The following is a 16,981-nucleotide window of genomic DNA, read 5'->3' on the forward strand; positions in this document are numbered from 1 at the left end:
GTGTTAATACATTGGTGGGCGAGAGTATGCATCCCATCTCGAGGTTCCAGAACATTTGGCAGTAGCACCCACAACAGGAAATGCCAACTGTTTTGGACAGCAAAGGGTTAAGTCGACTGTGACTTGTTTTCATGTCAAGAGCCAGAGGAATACTTGATATTCTTTGAGAGTTGTGTCTCCGTAATGGTTAATAAGTTACAATGACATGAAACCTGACTATGGCCAAGGCCACCTGGGTCACTGGGAGACCGTCTCGCGTCTCCTTGTGCTCTTGAAGCCAGCCTTGCCCCCACTGCCCACACCGCGAGCCTCAGGGACTTCCTGCCTCCCCCTGGCATGAGGGATGGCCAAGGTCTTGGCCACCTGCGAGGCCGTTCCTCCGGCAGGGCAAACCGGGTCATGGAGGACAGTGCTAAGACACGCCCAAGTTCCTAGTGTTTGTTAATGGAGACCCACGATCGCCTACAGTTGATGTAGTGAGTTCTAAAAATTAAAAACACTAAAAAAGGCATCTCGTTCAGCCTGTAGTTAGTGAATGCATTCAAATCCGTAACATACAAAAATGGCAGAGCTGAAATCGGGAATCGCCCCTGTGACTAAGAAACGGTACAAAAGAAAGAAAAATCCTAACCCCCCCCCAAAAAACAACCAAGAAAACACTGTCCACTAGATACCATACAAACATGTAACAAAGAGTATAAAAAGGTAACCCTTTAAATATATACAAACTCTGTGAAACGCAAAACACCGGCTTAATACTAGGGAGGAGAGATCCGAGGGGCAGGAAGAGAAGTATTGCAGCAGCCAGCAGCCGCCAGCCGACACGGCCCGCGTGGCTTCGGCTCCCTGTGGGGCCGCCAGCCGGGCAGCCGGGGCAGCCGGGGCAGCCGGGGCAGCTGGGGCTATTTCTCCGCAGAGCTCATTCTTTTGGATTTGATGAAGGCCATGCCGTGTGTCCGCATGTGTGTGTTTAAGGCAGCTTCCGTTTCAAAGGTTTTTGCACACACCTTGCACTTGCGGTCTGATTGGGCGCCGTCCGCGGTCTCGTCCTCAGGGCCAGGCTTGTTCTCCTGCTGGCTGTCCTCGCCCGCCCCATTCTGCTTTGCCACAGGCTGCGGCTCTTTCAGCTTGTGCACGATAAACAGGTGCCGGGAGAGCGAGACGTGCGACGTGTAGCAGAGGCCGCACTCACGGCACTGGTAGGAGGAGCCGTCGGAGCGGTGCTGCGGGATGTGCTCGTGGAACTGCAGCAGGTTCTCGGTGGTGAAGCCGCACACGGCGCACTTGTGCACCTTAAACACGTTGATCTTGAGCTTCTTCAGGGGCTGAGTGATGGCTCCCCTGGGAGGCCGGAACTCCAAAACAGGTTCCTCCAACTTCCGCTTGGGACTGGGAACCTGCGGGGCGAGAACAACAACTGTGACGTGACCAACCCTGTCCTGCTTGGTGGCTTCCAGCACAGCACCCCCGTGGGGGAACTGCCTCTCTCTACCTCACCCTCAGGAACTGAGTTCCCTGCAGCCAGTGGCCCAGCAGCAAAGGTGAAGACAGGACCAGGCACCCCGGGTAAGGGCAGTGTGCGGGAATGGGAATGCTGAGTGGGGTACACCAGGAAGGAGAAGCCATGGTGACAGGCGACACTGGCAGACAGACCTGACCCAGGGAGGGGAGGTGCTGAGTGTGAAGGTGCCAGGTGCAGGCCCGTGTGAGGGGCACGCTGCCCGGGGAGGGGAGGGGGCCAGCTTAGGGTTATGCCTGGGAACTTTAGCTTTCCCAGTTTGGACAGCAGGTGGGGTGAGATTGGCCTGAGGTAGCCACTGTTCCCTGCCCACTCACTGTATTGCTGGCTGTACCTCCCTCTGTAGCTCTCAGCCCCTGCCTGCAACAGACCCCCCTCAAAACCCCAAGTAAAATGAACCCCCCTTTTCCCTGCTGCGCTGTCTGCTGCCTCCCTCCTGGGTCCCAGGGTGTCTGCCCCACTGGCCCTGACCAGAAGCTCCCTCTGTGTGCATCCTGTTAACTATTCCCTGAGCTTATGTGCAAAGAGTTGAGACTAACTGGCTGACTCACTCTGGGAGAACACAGACACACTACTTCTCCAGGTACACTCCACCCTCGCACACTGCACAAGACAGCGGGACTGTGGGGGCTTCAACTCTGGCAGCACCTGGCTGACATACACCTGGCTACAGGTGCACAGCTAAGAGGGGACTTTCAAGGAGTTCATGAAAAATACAGACAATTTAATTCCATCTTCCCACTGTGAAAATGGAATTAGAAGGTTATGCAAAGATTGTAGAATTTTTGAATCAAGATCAAAAACTTGAGAACTTGGGAATCTTTTCCTCACCTGCATTTTACACCAACTTTTTGGAAGACCCTTACCCTATGACCTAGCCATCAAGCACCAGAGGAAAGGGGCAGAGACTCATGACTTCTATCACTGCCAAGAGCATTAAGGAGCTGCTTCTCACTAGTGCCCCTCCGGGCTACACTGCCACACTGCCCATGGAAAGGTACTGGCATCAGACATTCCTCCTGGCGGGCGAACAAAAGCAGATCCTTAAAGCTGTTCGTGCCAGAAGAAAGAAGAAACCTTCCCTTCTAGAAGCAAGATGAGAGGTGAGACACATGGTCTGAATTTCCCAAATTGTAAAGGGAGAGAACGGGTGGGAAGGTCACCACAACCCAACCTCACGATCCACAAGACATCTGCCCTGTTTGACCTCGGCGTCTTCTTTGACCTCGACGTCCTCCTCAGTGGTGGCTTCGGTCATTTCCTTCAGGTCGGGGTCCTTGATGCCGTGCATCAACTGGATGTGCTTCTCCAGCATGAGCCGTTTGGTAAACGTCCTCCTGGAGTCCGGGCAGTGCCTGGGCAGCAGAGAACACGTGGGTGAGGCTCCAGCACACGGGGCCCCTCCGCGCAGGACGAAGCCCCTCGGCATGCTCAGACCAGCCAAGAACTTGAGCCGCTCCAGGGTTCAAAGCCGAACGAGCAATTGTGCTCTAAAGCAAACTTTCCCACTTGGGAAGGAACTGCATAGCATGCTCCCCGCTGCTTTTGCTTCCTTCTAGGATCAACTGTAATTTGGTTCTGAGGGAACATTTTCTAGCTTAGGTTACAGTATGACTTTGTGTCTAATGCTAAACAGCTGTAAGTTGAAAGAACACTGGGTTTCTAGAAGATTCTCTCAGCACTGATGTCATGAGATACTGCTCTTTCCATTCGGGAGGGAACAGTGTCTGGCTCCCCAGCTGCCTCATCAAAGCACAGATGTAGTATGTGTGCTCCAACGGCACTCAAACACATCTGCGTATTCAGTATTTCATGGAAAACTGAGTGTTATGGAAAAACTTTTTTGCATGAGCAGAAACATACCTTAACTTCATTTCTATGGAACTTGAAGTATGCTTGTATTTCTTTTCAAGGCACAAAGAGAGGGAGAGAGGGGGACATCTTCCATCCACTGGGACACTTCCCAAATAGCCACAGCAGTCCAGAACTCTATGCTAAGCACCCACATCACGGGTGCCAGTGATTCTAGTTCTTGGGCCACCTTCCATTGCCTTCCCAGGTACACTAGCAGGGAGCTGCACTGGAAGTGGAACAATGCCACCTCAGGCAGTACTTACCGTGATGTGCCACGGTGCATGCCCTTGTGGTTATACTGCTGTTTGCTTACTTTACCTTGCATAAGAAATATGGCAGATGATGAAGAGTTTCTTTCAGAGATATGAATTGGCTGTTAATAAAGCAGGTGGCAGCTGATGGTCCTGGTGTCAGGAGATGCTCTAACTGCGGGGACAGGCAGAAGCAGTGCCTCAGGTCCTCAGACCCAGCTCTGCCATCTGCACAAAGGTCTGAGAATATCATGACTGGCCCCAAGCCCTGATGACCTCAGCTTGCAGAGTGGCAGGAGCCAGGGCCACCAAGGTACAAATGCCCATGGGCTTTTGCTAGAGCTAAATCCACCAGTAAACCCCTGCCCTTCTGTGTCTTAACAGTGACACTGCAGCCAGCATAGATGGAGGCAGGAGGTCCCAGCTCCTTCGTGCCTGCCTCTCCTCCATGCACTGCTCTCCTGGCACTCCACGGAGGGGGGTGTCCACAGCCCTGTGTCTGCCCACCCAAGAAAGTTTCCTGAACGGGCCAAATCTGACGCATGCCACCTGCAAAAGGCCACCTGGCTTTGCTCACCTCTGTGCCCTATACTGGCTCTCATCCTCTGGGTGCTACAAGTATCATGCTCTAAGAACTCACATGAAACATGTTCCAGGATGAATCAGTGATAGAGAAGGAGAGACAGACAATCTTCTAGTTGCTAGTACATTCTCCAAATGGCTGCAATGGCCAGAACTGGGCTGGTTTGAAGCCATGAACTCTTTCCACATGGGTGCAGTGGCCCAAACGCTTGAGCTACCCTTTGCTGCTTTTCCAGACTGTATGCAGGGAGCTGGAGCAGAAGTGGAGCAGTCTAAAATCAACACCCATATGGGGATACCAGCACCATATGGAGGCTCAGTCCACTATGCCTGGTGCCAGCCCCAATGACAGGTTGTTAGTTGACACCCTGTGCTATAGTCTCCTTCACAGAGACTGGGCCTGCGGGCCTCCCCTGAAGCCTCAGTGCCAATGCTGCCAAGTTACCATGTACAGAGACCAGGGATCTCTCAGCCTTCCAAGGCAGCACCTTCTTTGGGACACACAGGCTCCTCAGGGATGGCATCGTGGTATCGTGGTTACGGTGCCTGCTGTAGCACCTGTCATCCCTGGTTTGAGTCCCCACTGCTCCACACCCAGTCCAGCTCCCTGCCAATGTGCCTGGCAATGTAGTGGAAGATGGCCTGAGCAACCAGGCACCCCTGCCCATGTGAGAGACCCAGAAGGAGCTCTTAGCTTCTGTCTGACTCAGTTCTGGCCACTGTAGTCATTTGGAGAACAAAGTAGTGGATGGAAGATCTCTGTCCCTCTCTCTGTATAACTCTGCCTCTCTCTGTATAACTGTCCCTCTCTCTGTATAACTGTCCCTCTCTGTATAACTGTCCCTCTCTGTATAACTGTCCCTCTCTCTGTATAACTCTGCCTCTCTCTGTATAACTGTCTCTCTCTGTATAACTGTCCCTCTCTCTGTATAACTGTCCCTCTCTGTATAACTGTCCCTCTCTCTGTATAACTGTCCCTCTCTCTGTATAACTGTCCCTCTCTGTATAACTGTCCCTCTCTCTGTATAACTGTCCCTCTCTGTATAACTGTCCCTCTCTGTATAACTGTCCCTCTCTGTATAACTGTTCCTCCCTCTGTATAACTGTCCCTCTCTCTGTATAACTCTGCCTCTCTCTGTATAACTGTCCCTCTCTCTGTATAACTGTCCCTCTCTGTATAACTGTCCCTCTCTGTATAACTGTCCCTCTCTCTGTATAACTGTCCCTCTCTGTATAACTGTCCCTCTCTCTGTATAACTGTCCCTCTCTGTATAACTGTCCCTCTCTCTGTATAACTGTCCCTCTCTGTATAACTGTTCCTCTCTCTGTATAACTGTCCCTCTCTCTGTATAACTGTCCCTCTCTCTGTATAACTGTCCCTCTCTCTGTATAACTCTGCCTCTCTGTATAACTGTCCCTCTCTCTGTATAACTGTCCCTCTCTGTATAACTGTCCCTCTCTCTGTATAACTGTCCCTCTCTGTATAACTGTCCCTCTCTCTGTATAACTGTCCCTCTCTCTGTATAACTGTCCCTCTCTCTGTGTAACTCTGCCTCTCAAATAAACTTTTACTTAAAAGCAGAGTTACAGAAAGAGGGGAATTAGCTCTTCCACTTACTGGTTCATTCCCCAAGCAGCCACAATGGTCAGAGTTGAGCCACGCTGAAACCTGGGCAAGGGCCCAAGCACTTCGGCCACAAGCCACTGCCTTTCCCGGCCATTAGCAGGGAGCTGGATCAGAAGTGGGATGGACTGAAACCAGTACACATGTGAGAAGTCCGCTTCATCAGAGTGCTGACCACTCCAATCTTAAAATACCCAGCTCCCGGGCCCGGCGCGATAGCGTAGTGGTTGAGGTTCTCGCCTTGAACGTGCCGGGATCCCATATGGGTGCCGGTTCATATCCCGGCAGCCCCGCTTCCCATCCAGCTCCCTGCTCCACTTCCCTGCTTGTGGCCTGGGAAAGCAGCAGAGGACAGCCAAAGACTTGGGACCCTTCACCTGCGTGGGAGACCTGGAAGAGGTTCCTGGCTCCTGGCTTTGGACTGGCTTAGCTCCAGCCATTGTGGCCACTTGGGGAGTGAACCATCCGACGGAGGATCTTCCTCTGTCTCTCCTCCTCTCTATATCTACCTTTCCAATAAAAATAAATCTTAAAAAAAAAAAAAATGCCAGCTCCCTGTTAAGGTCCCAGAGCATGCAGTGTGAAGGGGCCCAGGTCCTTGGGCCTGCCCTCGGCAGGGGGACATGGACGGAGCTCCTGCCCTCAGCCAGCAGGGCCACTCGGAGAGTGACTCAGCAGATGGGAGATGGCTCACTGTGTCTCTGACTGCCCTCCAATTCATGAATGAATCATGAATCTTTAAAAATACACGAAAGGGAAGAGCCTTAAATGGACACCGGGCAAGCAAGGAAGCGTTCCCATCTGCATTAAGAGTGGCCACCCCACCGACCACTCCGGTGCTCAGTCAACAGTGTGGCGGAGCCCCGCCCGCGGCCGGCGTCGCACTCACGAGCACGTGTACACCTTCCGGATGCCCTTGTGCTTGATGCGATTGTGGCGGCAGAGGCTGTGTGATGAGCTGAATGACTTGTCACACTGGCGGCATGGGTGCTTCTTCATTTGCTTTATGGGAGAAAAAGGAAAACAGAGCAGGTTAAACAAATGCCTTCATAACAGCTGAGGTTATATTATTCAGTAACACAGTAACAATTATTTCTAAAAACAGCAAGGTGGCAGGGAAGGCCTTAGGTAGACTACAAGTGGGCTGATTTTAGAAGCCTGGGATAGAACTATCAGTTGGGGCTGGTGTTGTTAAGCCACAGCCTGTGCTGTCAGCATCCCATACATAATTCAAATCCCAGGTGCTCTACTTCGGATCCTGTTTTCCACTAATGTGTCAGAGAAAGTGGCAGACAACGGCTCAGGTCCCTGGGCCCCTGCATCCACAAGGAAGGCTTGGATGAAGCTCCTGGGCTCTGACCCAGGCCCGGCCATTTGGGAGTGAACCAATGGATGAAGACCTGTCTCCCTGTGTCTGTAATTCTACTTTTCAAACAAATAAATCGTTAGTTTTTTTTTCTCTTGAATACTTAAACATTTTTAACTCTCTTAAAAGAGAGGCAAAGAGTTAATCCTATTCATTGGTTTACTCTATATGGCACCTTTTGATATGAAAATCTGTGAAATCTAAGAACTTTTTTCATAATGTTTTCCATGAGCTTTTTGAAGATTCCTTGTAAGCACGGACCTCACCATTTCAGGCAGTAGTGGAGTGGGCAAGGGGCAGGGTTGGGGAGATGCTGCTTGGACCACCCCCCTCAGAGCCCTAAGTCTCAGCCCCCTCCCAAGCCTGGCTCCCTGCTGACAGGCACAAGCATTCAGGTTCCCCCACGGGAGAGCTGGACTGTGTTACTCGCTGAGCTTACTCCTGCCCTGGCTAGCAGACCCGAACTATCTCTGCCCTTAAAGTAACAGGCAAGCAAATGAAGGAAACTTGCTCCAAAGTTTTCCATTAATATTTTCAAGAACCCTCATATAAGGGAACATTTTTCTAGAATTCATGATCATGGTAATTCAATGTGTGCCCTATAAAGTAAACTAGTGGCTTGACTTTAAAACAAATTCTTTAGGTATGACATGCATAGCAGTTTGGAACTAAACAATGTCCTATCACAAGGAAATTAAATCATAAAAACTATCAGGCTCGTAAATGGAACGAACTGTGGCTCAACCCTCACTAAGGCAGAAACAGGAGTGGTGGTCCTGAGAAACAGTGGTCCTGTGAGGAAACACAGGTACTTGGCTCATGGAAGCCCCTGCACGCTCAGAGAGGAAGACAGGCTTGGCCCGATGGGAGCATCCTTATGTCCACCTGACAGCACGCCTTCTGACAGGTGAACAGATCTGTTACAGAGGCAGAAAATCCAGCTCTGGGTACAAGCCAGCCCTGGCCATGCCCTCCTGCCTTCCTCCTGGGGTGCTGCTGGAAGATGGGGAACAACTGAAGGCCAGCAGACAGAGACACCGCTAAGTGTCCCTTGAATAGAATTGCTACCTGTCCAAACTTAAAATTGAAGTTTAAGGGGCGAAAAATCATTGCCTTTATTAAATAAAGTAAACCAGTCCAGTAAATGTGCAGAAGGGTCTCAAACTTTGGCAAGACTGGAATCAGATACAAATGAAACCCAAGGAGCTGGCGTTGTAGCACAGCGAGTAAAACTGCCTACAATGCTGGCATCCACCATGGGCGCTGGTTCAAGTCCCGACTGGTCCACTTCCCATCCAGCTCCCCCCGCTTATGCTCCTGGGAAACAGTGGAGGACAGGCGAAGTGCTGGGACCCTGTAGCCACATGGCAGACCCAGAAGAAACTCTGGTTCCCAACTTTGGTCTGGCCATTGTAACCATCTCGGAAATAAACCAGCAAATGGGAAGATCTTTCTATAACCCCACCTTTCAAATAAAAACATTTCTTTTAAAAATGAAACACTCTCAGTGCTTTTCTTAAGCCTATAATCTCAGAGAGGAGCTGGGCCAAAAGGTGGCAGGAGTAGCTGGCACCTTGGGGAAACACGTGGTTCCTGCAGCCTCGGGGTTCCCACCCAGCCAGGGACTCTGGGGCAGCAGGCAGGGCCTGTATGCATTGTACTATAACAAAGCTTCAGGGCAGGCTCAGGAAGGCACAAGGCCACGGTGCTTAAGTGCTCAGAAGGGAGCTGGGTCGCGCCACACAGTTACCCCAAGAGGGCCCAGCACAGAAAATCCCTCTAGAGCAGGCCAGTGTTCACAGAGGACCCTGAAAGGAGAAACACAACTCCCAGTGAAGCCGGGCAGGATGCCCCGGAGACCGGAAAACAGACTTTTCTTGGAAAAAGATTCACTTGTTTTTCTTGCCATTGTAGAGCCATGACTATTTACAATTTTAACAGAGAAACCCCAATAAGAAACCACTCACATCAAAGGGCAGCTCTGCTGCACACATGGCCATTTCCAAAGATGTAGCGATGTGCGAGGCCGTGTTAGGCATCACCCTGAAGATGCAGCAGTAAACTATGCAACCCCAAACTGCAGGGCTCTGGGCTCACAGGGGACCAGGGGACCAGGTGCTTCAACACCAGTGTCTGAGCCAAACTGGGAACCAGACACCACTTCTCAGCCTCCCGCGTGGGTGTGGGGCCCAAGGACTTGAGACATCCTCCACTCCTTTCCCAGGCCATAAGCAGAGCTGAATTGGAAATAAAGCAGCCAGGACACCAGCTGGTGCCAGATGGGATACCAACACTTGCAGGTGAAGGATTAGCCTGTATACCACAGTGCCAGTCCCAGGTGTTGGATCTTACCATCCCTATTCCAAATGCCTGGGTTCAAATCCTGACTCCTCCACCTCCATGAAGGTGGCAGGTGCTGTCTTGTGCCTAGGTCATAGCCCCCCAAGTGGGAGCCCTGGATCGAGCTGCCTGCCCCACCACCCGAGGTACTCAGAGAGAGCCTCAGAATGGACTCACTCTCACTCTGCCTCAAAATTAAGTTTTAAAAATTCCAAAATGTTTAAAAAATACAAATCCAGAGTGTTTTAGTAGCCAATTAGTAGACCATAAAACCTTAGAGCAAAATATACAAACATCTTGGGGTACCGAGCCTGAGCCTTCTTGATTTCTAGTTTTGGGCCCTCATCTTCCCAGCTGTCAGAAGGCACCAACTCTGGGGCTGTGGGAGCTCTGCAGGCCACCATTCTGTCCAGGGGCACTGGGGGGCTCTCTCAGTCAGACAAAATCCATTTGCCAAATCCCTTCCCAACTCTGCAGACAGGCCTCTTTCTGCTGCAGGTGACTTTGAAGAAGTTGAAGACAGTCACAAGGTCACACACTTCTCCGCCTTGCCCTGAAAATCCTTCGTGCATGAGGCACCTGCTGTGCCCAAATGCAGGCAGCTTCCTGAACAGCCCTCACACACCCAGAAGTAGTGGTACCCGTGAGACTAGAGGGTGCAGAGGGTTGGCCGGGTCACGGCTCTGTCCGTGCGCTTCCCTGAAGGCCAGGGAAAACCTCAGAAAGGACAGAAGTCACTCAGCACCACACAGTCCTTGCAAGCCCTAAGCTCTTCCACCCAACACCTGTCCCTCAGCCCAGGCTGCATGCGTGGGGCAGTTCATGCTGCTTCAACACTGCACACCTTTCCTTAACTGACCACACCACAGAACCATGCCACCAGTTTCTTCACAGATGGAGCTGGAGGACGGCATGCCCGTGTGCCGCCCACAGGGACCCAGTTCTGCCTGGCATGAGGTGAATAGTGAAGTACTACAAATCCTGTGCCCGGTGCCCAGGGAAGGAGCTCTCAGCTGCTGCGCAGTGGGGTAGGGGTGACTGCTCTTGGGGAGAAGAGGCAGCTCCAGCAGGATGCATGGGGTCATCTGTGCACCTCTGCACCCCTCCCCTGGTCCTACCCAACTCCTCCACGGTTCTCTGGGCCCAGCTAGTGTTCCCCACGGATGGAATCACAAGCCAACGCAGAATTCCCCTGGCCCCAGCTGTCCCCTGCCAGTTCTGTGGCGGTGGGACAAGCCGGTTTTACTGGAAGTGTGACCGTGGGAGAGGCGGGGTGCTTGGGTATTTCCAGCACTATTGTGCAGGCTGTGCCAAAAGAGAATGAGGCACATAAATTTTACCCACACGCAACAACACAATGCCACACAGCAGGAGCAAAAGTGCTGCTATGAAAAGAACTACAACACATGGAACAGAGAGTCACCTGGAACAGGAACCTCCCCTAATCAGCTGGGCTGTGTCAGAAATGAGAGAAAGTACGCGGCTGCACCCATGCTGATACTATGGACCCCTTTCCACCCCGGTTCTCAGGGGTCCGTTCTAAGGCCAGTGGACACCGTCAAGTGCAGACAGTAGCAAACACTACAGGATTGCCCACCTTAATGCTTCACCTCGCCACTTAAAGGAAGTACATTTCGGTGCCTTGTCAGTCAATGGAACTGCCAGCATCGCCCCTTTAACTATAACAAGGCTTCCCTGGACACAAGCTCCCCTAGTTTGCCACAGCCAACCTGCAACCACAAAGGCTACTGAGGGGCTCCCAGGTAAGGGGAAGAGTACACAGCATGGCCACACAGCACGGGGACGGGTCTGGAGAAACATGGAAGCACAGGTGTGAATCCAGACGCCAGAAACGGCAGAGACGCACAACAGCAGTAAACATAGCATAAGGGACAGAAACGTGTCACACACACATGCCCCTGCTCAGCGGCCACCAGACTCTCAGGCAGCAGAGAAGCAGAGCGCTGTGAGGAAGGCTGGCTCCCAACTAGGCTGCCAAGGATGTGGCCACAGAACCCAGCACCAGGGGGACCCAAGGAGTCCCCGCTGAGCAGGAAGTGGGGTCTGGGGTGTCTCCTAAGCAGACCCACGTGGCGGCTCTGTCCGGGTCTTGTGGGCCTTTGCAACCCTGCTGACCCGGGCCCACCCTCACTCATAGGGCAGACATAACACTTCCTTTCTGGAATGACTTCCCATGCACTTGTAGCCCTTTTCAATTATAAAAGAATCTCCAAAGAAAGTAACAACAACAAAAATCTCAACAGAAGAGAGACATCACAAAAGATGTTTCCCAACAACTGCTAGTAAAAGGGTAAATATCCACATACAATAAAAAGATTACAATATACTGTGGGGGGGCAGCACCACAGTGCGGCCAATTAAACCACCGTCCACAACGCTGGCGGCCCCTACCTTGCTGCTAATGCTCCTGAGAAGGAAGCTGCTGATGGCTTACATACTGGCACCTCTGCCACGTGGGAGACCCAGATGGAGCTCTGGTTGCAGCCTGGGCCAGACCTGGTTGCTGCTGCCATTTCAGACATGAACCAGCAGACAGATCTCACTCCCTGTCATTCTGCCTTTCAAATAACTTAGTGTATGTGTGTTTAAATAATAAAATAGTATACACTGAGGACTTGAGCAGAATCTAATGTCAAGTCTGGTGGTGGAAGGATCCACTTGCTGGTCCTGGCTCCTGCCTTGTGCTTTCTGCTGACACAGCCCTGGAAGGCAGCAGTGACGGCTGCTGTCACCAGGTCCCTGCCCCTGTGGGTGACCTGGTTCAGGCCCCAGTTGCTGCTCACATGTGGGGAGCTCAGCTGAGTCCCACAAAAGCAAACACTTAGCTTGGGGACAGCGTTTCTCTCTTGGTGTTGGGGCTACATCGTATAGCATTTCCCAGCTGTGTAAAGGAGCTGCAGCAAGGGGGGGCCAGCCCTTGCACTGCAGGGTGAGGAAGAGGGTGGGGTTATGCAGTGTCTCCTGCAGGGCTCTAGGGACACCCCACATGCCATGCCCAAAGGGCATGCCCTCTGACAGCAGTGCACCACGTCCTCGCACGCCTGCATAGTTCACCCACAAGGATGCTTCCACCCCCGCCTCTTCCAGCGCCTGCGCGACCCTCCCTCATGGGGTCAGCCTGCCTCCACTGGTGGTAGACGGAGTTGGCTTCAGGTCTGTTTCTGTTTGCAGATAATGTCACCCTTACAGGCAGAATCATGTACTACACCTTTAATAAACCTGGGCTCTCCAATCCCCGGGTCCCACCGCCACCCCCACAGGAGTCACATCTATGTTCTACCTGAGGGTGATCCTGGGGACATGGAGACATGGCAGAGGCAGGGTTTGGGAGTGGCATGGGTTTGGGTGTGGGCTGGGTATCGAGACAGGAAGCCAAGGTGTGCCCATACATGCTCCTCTGTGCCCAAGCAGCACGAAGACATTCTTCCACAGGGAGAGGACTCAGTCTCCAGCCATTGGAGACGTTTCCAGTCAGCAATGCTCTCTGGCCGGCACATATTGGGACAGCCACCCAAACATACCTCTGCTTCCTGTCTAGGCAAACAGTATCAGCCCTGCCTCAAGGACGCCATCACCTCTTCCAGGGCCTCCCAGCAACAAACAGGAAGTGCCAGGGGCCAGGATGTCCAGGCATCCCTAAATGCCTCACACAAGATAGCATGTGGCAGCAGCACGATCACATGCCTCCAGGGCAAGGACTCTTCAGAGCCAGACAGCCGTCTGGGACTCCAGCACTTCAAGGGACTAATTCCTTATTAAAGAGTCTGGGCTAAACCATTGCCTGATTTGCCAGAAGAGCTAGCCAAAGGCTTCCTCTGCTGGGCAGCAAGGTAAAACCAAGGCAGCAGGTTGGGCAGTGTTGGGGCATAGACAGTTAAACTGCTGCCCGCAACAGCAGCAGTCCACGTCAGGATGCAGGTTCCAGTCCCAGCGGCTCTGCTGCCAACCCAATTTCCTGTTGATGCTCCTGGGAAGGCAGTGGAAGAGGGATTAAATGTGTGGGCGTCCTGCCACTGATGTGGGCAGACTGTCATCCAGTTGTCAAGCAGCAAACTCCCGTGGACTGAAAGGAGAAGGTAGGCGCATAGGAGGGAAGCAAGTGTACTGGCCACACAATGACCCAGTGGGATTTCACAAGCTCCTCCACACCCAGCCCCACATCCACACCAGCAGGGGAAAAAGCAAAATGAAACTCAGATCGGGCGGGTTTCCCTGCTAACAGCTTCCGCTCTCTATATGTCTCCAGATATCTGAAACTGCAGAAGAATCTTCTGAGAACTACCCAAAGACCTCTTGATGAGGCCAAGGCCTGGCCACGATCCCTTCAGCTCCCAGATAGGCCCCGGGTGGACACCAGCAAACCCAAGCTACTGTGACTCTGTCCACCAGTTAGTGCAGCACCCTGACCCCAATGCAGCTCACTCTGGGGAAGCAAGGTCCCAGCCAGACATGACCGTGACAGCACTATGCTGGGACAATCCTCCCTTGTCAGCGGCATGCATTCCATAAACGTGGCACAAGCAGCCTCAACCTCAACCAGCGTCACTACGTCAAAAGCAGAAATAACACCAGGGCATGAGCTGTTTTTGTGAACTGCTCCACAACTACATGGGCGGGCCCAGTGCTCCCTGTCTGGGAAACACCAGAGCTCTGGGCAGGGCAGGGACTACCAGATAGCACCTCTGTGCACCAGCACAGAGCCATCAGCAGCCACGGGCAGGCTCCCCCCGCCAAGCCTCTGCTAGGGTCCATTTCCTCACCTGGAAAATGGGTCAATCACAGTATCTCCCTTGGGAGCCGGCTTCATGCCATAAGAGGTAACACACAGCAGGCCCTCATCCATGCCTGCCCATCGCCATCACCACTCCAACTTCCAACATGGCCATAAGCTACCCCGCTATCAACACTCAGATATCTCTTGCAAATGCCGGGATCCCATATGGGCGCTGGTTGGTATCCTGACTGCTCCACTTCCCATCCAGCTCTCTGCTTGTGGCCTGGGAAAGAAGTAGAGGATAGCCCAAATCCTGAGGACCTGTTACCTGCACGGGAAACCTGGAAGAGACTCCTAGCTTTGGATCAGTCCAGCTCCTCCCATTGTCATTTGGAAACTGAATCTATGAATGGAGGACCCCCCTCTCTGTTAAGTTTGCCTTTCAAATAAATATTTAATAATTTATAGAAAATGGGTATTATAAAATGATAATGTAGGATGCATACAGAGTCTCCAACGCCTCAGGTAACGCTCATCCAAAGCACGGCTGCTCCCAGCTGGGACCCATTGTCCTGGCTAATCACCATTGCCTCATGCTGCCTTCTCCACCTTCCTTCTCTGCCACTGCCCTTTCTTCCTTGTTTCTACTTCTCCGCAGACAATGAGGCATTCTTCAGAACACAGAGGATGGAATGAGAGGGTACTGCAGGTCCCTAACACCAAGTATATGCAGATATGCGTCTGACCATGAAGGGCTTACAAACCGCTGGGGACAGAAACAGGAAGACATTCCAAAAGCAGTTCAACTCTCATAACGCGATGTTGGACCTGGCTGCTGCTCTACTTACAAGTGCTAAAATTGCTGCAACCCACAGACTGTGCCACTAGCAGGGACATCTCGTGACCCAGTACTTCTTACACTGACCACAGGCCACTGCAACCAGGAGGCTGGCTGCCAGCGCTGTGCACCCCGGCTTCTTGTGGCTATCACCTGGGACCTCTAACAAGCAGAGCCAGTCAACTGGAGAGCAGGTGCACGGGAAGTTTAGCTCTCCCCATAGCTCTAACGGGCAGCTCCTGTGTCACTTCACTGCTCTGCTCCTAACCCGGAGTGCTTATTAGTGGAAATATTGCTTCCATCTGCATATCAGACCAGCTGTGGAAAGAAACGCTTTGAACAGTCACATGACTGGCTCCAAGACCGACTTTGTAGACTGGGTCTGCTCCCAAACATCAGTCCCTACATTTTTCTTGTTTCCCTACAGGTGGTTTCACTCGGTCCCAGGGTTGGTGTTTGCAAGGTTACCTTGACCCTGGAATCCTTTCACGGTCCCTTTGTCCCTCCCTGCTACAACTATTCACAGGTGGGCACTTGGCAGATCCCTGCATTGACATGCGCCACCCAGCCCTGCTGGCCTGTCATTTTCCTGTGTTGCAGTCCCCTTGACTGTGTAGGTTCCTGAAGTCAGCCATGCAAGCTCCCCCTCCAGCCCCTTCCCACCAGAGTCCCCAACATTCCCCAGCAGGGTTCCCCTCACACGCTCAGCACCTACCTTCAGCTGAGCTCAGAGCCTCAGACCCTGTGTGACCAACTGACTGGGACTGGTAAATGGTACTTGTCACCCCAGCCACCTCCCCAAGTCGCACAGGGTCCCCTGCTCAGCCCCCTTCATCTAGGCTGCTCATGTGCTTTGCGTCCATGAATCACAGGCAGGACAAGGGAGGCAGGCCAGGCAGGGGCGAGTCTCCTGCTGAGTCGCGGCTGTGTCACCATCATGGCTGAAGGAAACAGCCTTAGAAGCAAGGCCATCAGACCCACAGCGAACTCAGCAAACTCTGTGTGTATAAGAAATAAACTTTCACAGAGTGAGTCGATAGACTGCTCCGGCACGTCTTACTGCCACGGGGTCCACACACCGATAGCTCTGAGTATGGTCCCAAGACCAGCAGCGAGAGCATTGCCAGGCCCTACACCCAGGACATGGGTTTCCTGCCCAGCCCTACTGCATGGGGAGGTGTGTGGGCAGGCCACCACATGTGGCTCTACAAACCTGCCAGGTGACACGGTGCATGCTCAGGTTCTGGGAATGCCACGTACCTCTCCCCGATTGTAGCACTCACTCGCAGAGCCACGGTAGAGTGGCCAAACACCAGCAATATATGTCTTCACACGACCTAGCCAAACTCCAGCTACCTGGATAGCTTATTGACTTACTTTTTAAAATGTATAAATGAACTAGAGGGACACACAGAGCTCCCTGGTTCACTTCCTGAAGGCACAAGATGGCTGGGACTAAGTCAGGCCAATCAATCAGGGATCTCCTACCAGGTGGCAGGGATCCAACTGATTGAACCACCACCATTGCCTCCCACAATGCACACCAGCAGGAAGCTGGAAAGGAAGTGGAGCCAGGAGTTAAGTCCAGACACTGACACAGTAGACAGGCCATCCCGAGAAGCATCTGCAAGTCTAGGGCAAGTGCCTGTCCCTGGTTTTTAGAGGACAAATTCTGCATTTATTTATGGGAATTACCTTGCAAAAACCATCCCGGTTTCTCTCGCTATAACCAAACCACTGAAGGGGGTAGATGGGGCTGGCATGTTAGCTCAACAGCCTAATACTCTGCCTGTAAGCACCAGCCACCCATATGGGTGCCAGTTTGGGTCCTGGCTGTTCGACTTCCCATCCAGGAACCTGCTTGTGGCCTGA

General features: G+C 52.5%; 1 protein-coding gene across 16 annotated transcripts in view; it reads right to left on the bottom strand.

Moving 5' to 3' along the window:
- Positions 1 to 891: 891 nt before the first annotated feature.
- ZNF532 (zinc finger protein 532) overlaps positions 892 to 16,981 on the bottom strand; it is a 107,765-nt gene continuing 91,675 nt past the window's right edge. For 14 of the 16 annotated variants that reach the window (XM_058677069.1, XM_058677063.1, XM_058677067.1 and 11 more), the window contains 3 exons: positions 6,720 to 6,832; positions 2,694 to 2,874; positions 892 to 1,397 (listed from right to left, as the gene is read on the bottom strand). In XM_058677069.1, the coding sequence (XP_058533052.1) occupies positions 903 to 1,397; positions 2,694 to 2,874; positions 6,720 to 6,832 (789 nt within the window). In that variant the 3' untranslated portion in view covers positions 892 to 902. The remainder of the gene's footprint in view (positions 1,398 to 2,693; positions 2,875 to 6,719; positions 6,833 to 16,981) is intronic. The other 2 variants (XM_058677072.1, XM_058677058.1) reach the window with 1 other exon arrangement.

This window comes from Ochotona princeps, chromosome 18, assembly GCF_030435755.1.
Source record: "Ochotona princeps isolate mOchPri1 chromosome 18, mOchPri1.hap1, whole genome shotgun sequence".
In the NCBI taxonomy this organism is placed as follows: Eukaryota; Metazoa; Chordata; class Mammalia; order Lagomorpha; family Ochotonidae; genus Ochotona; species Ochotona princeps.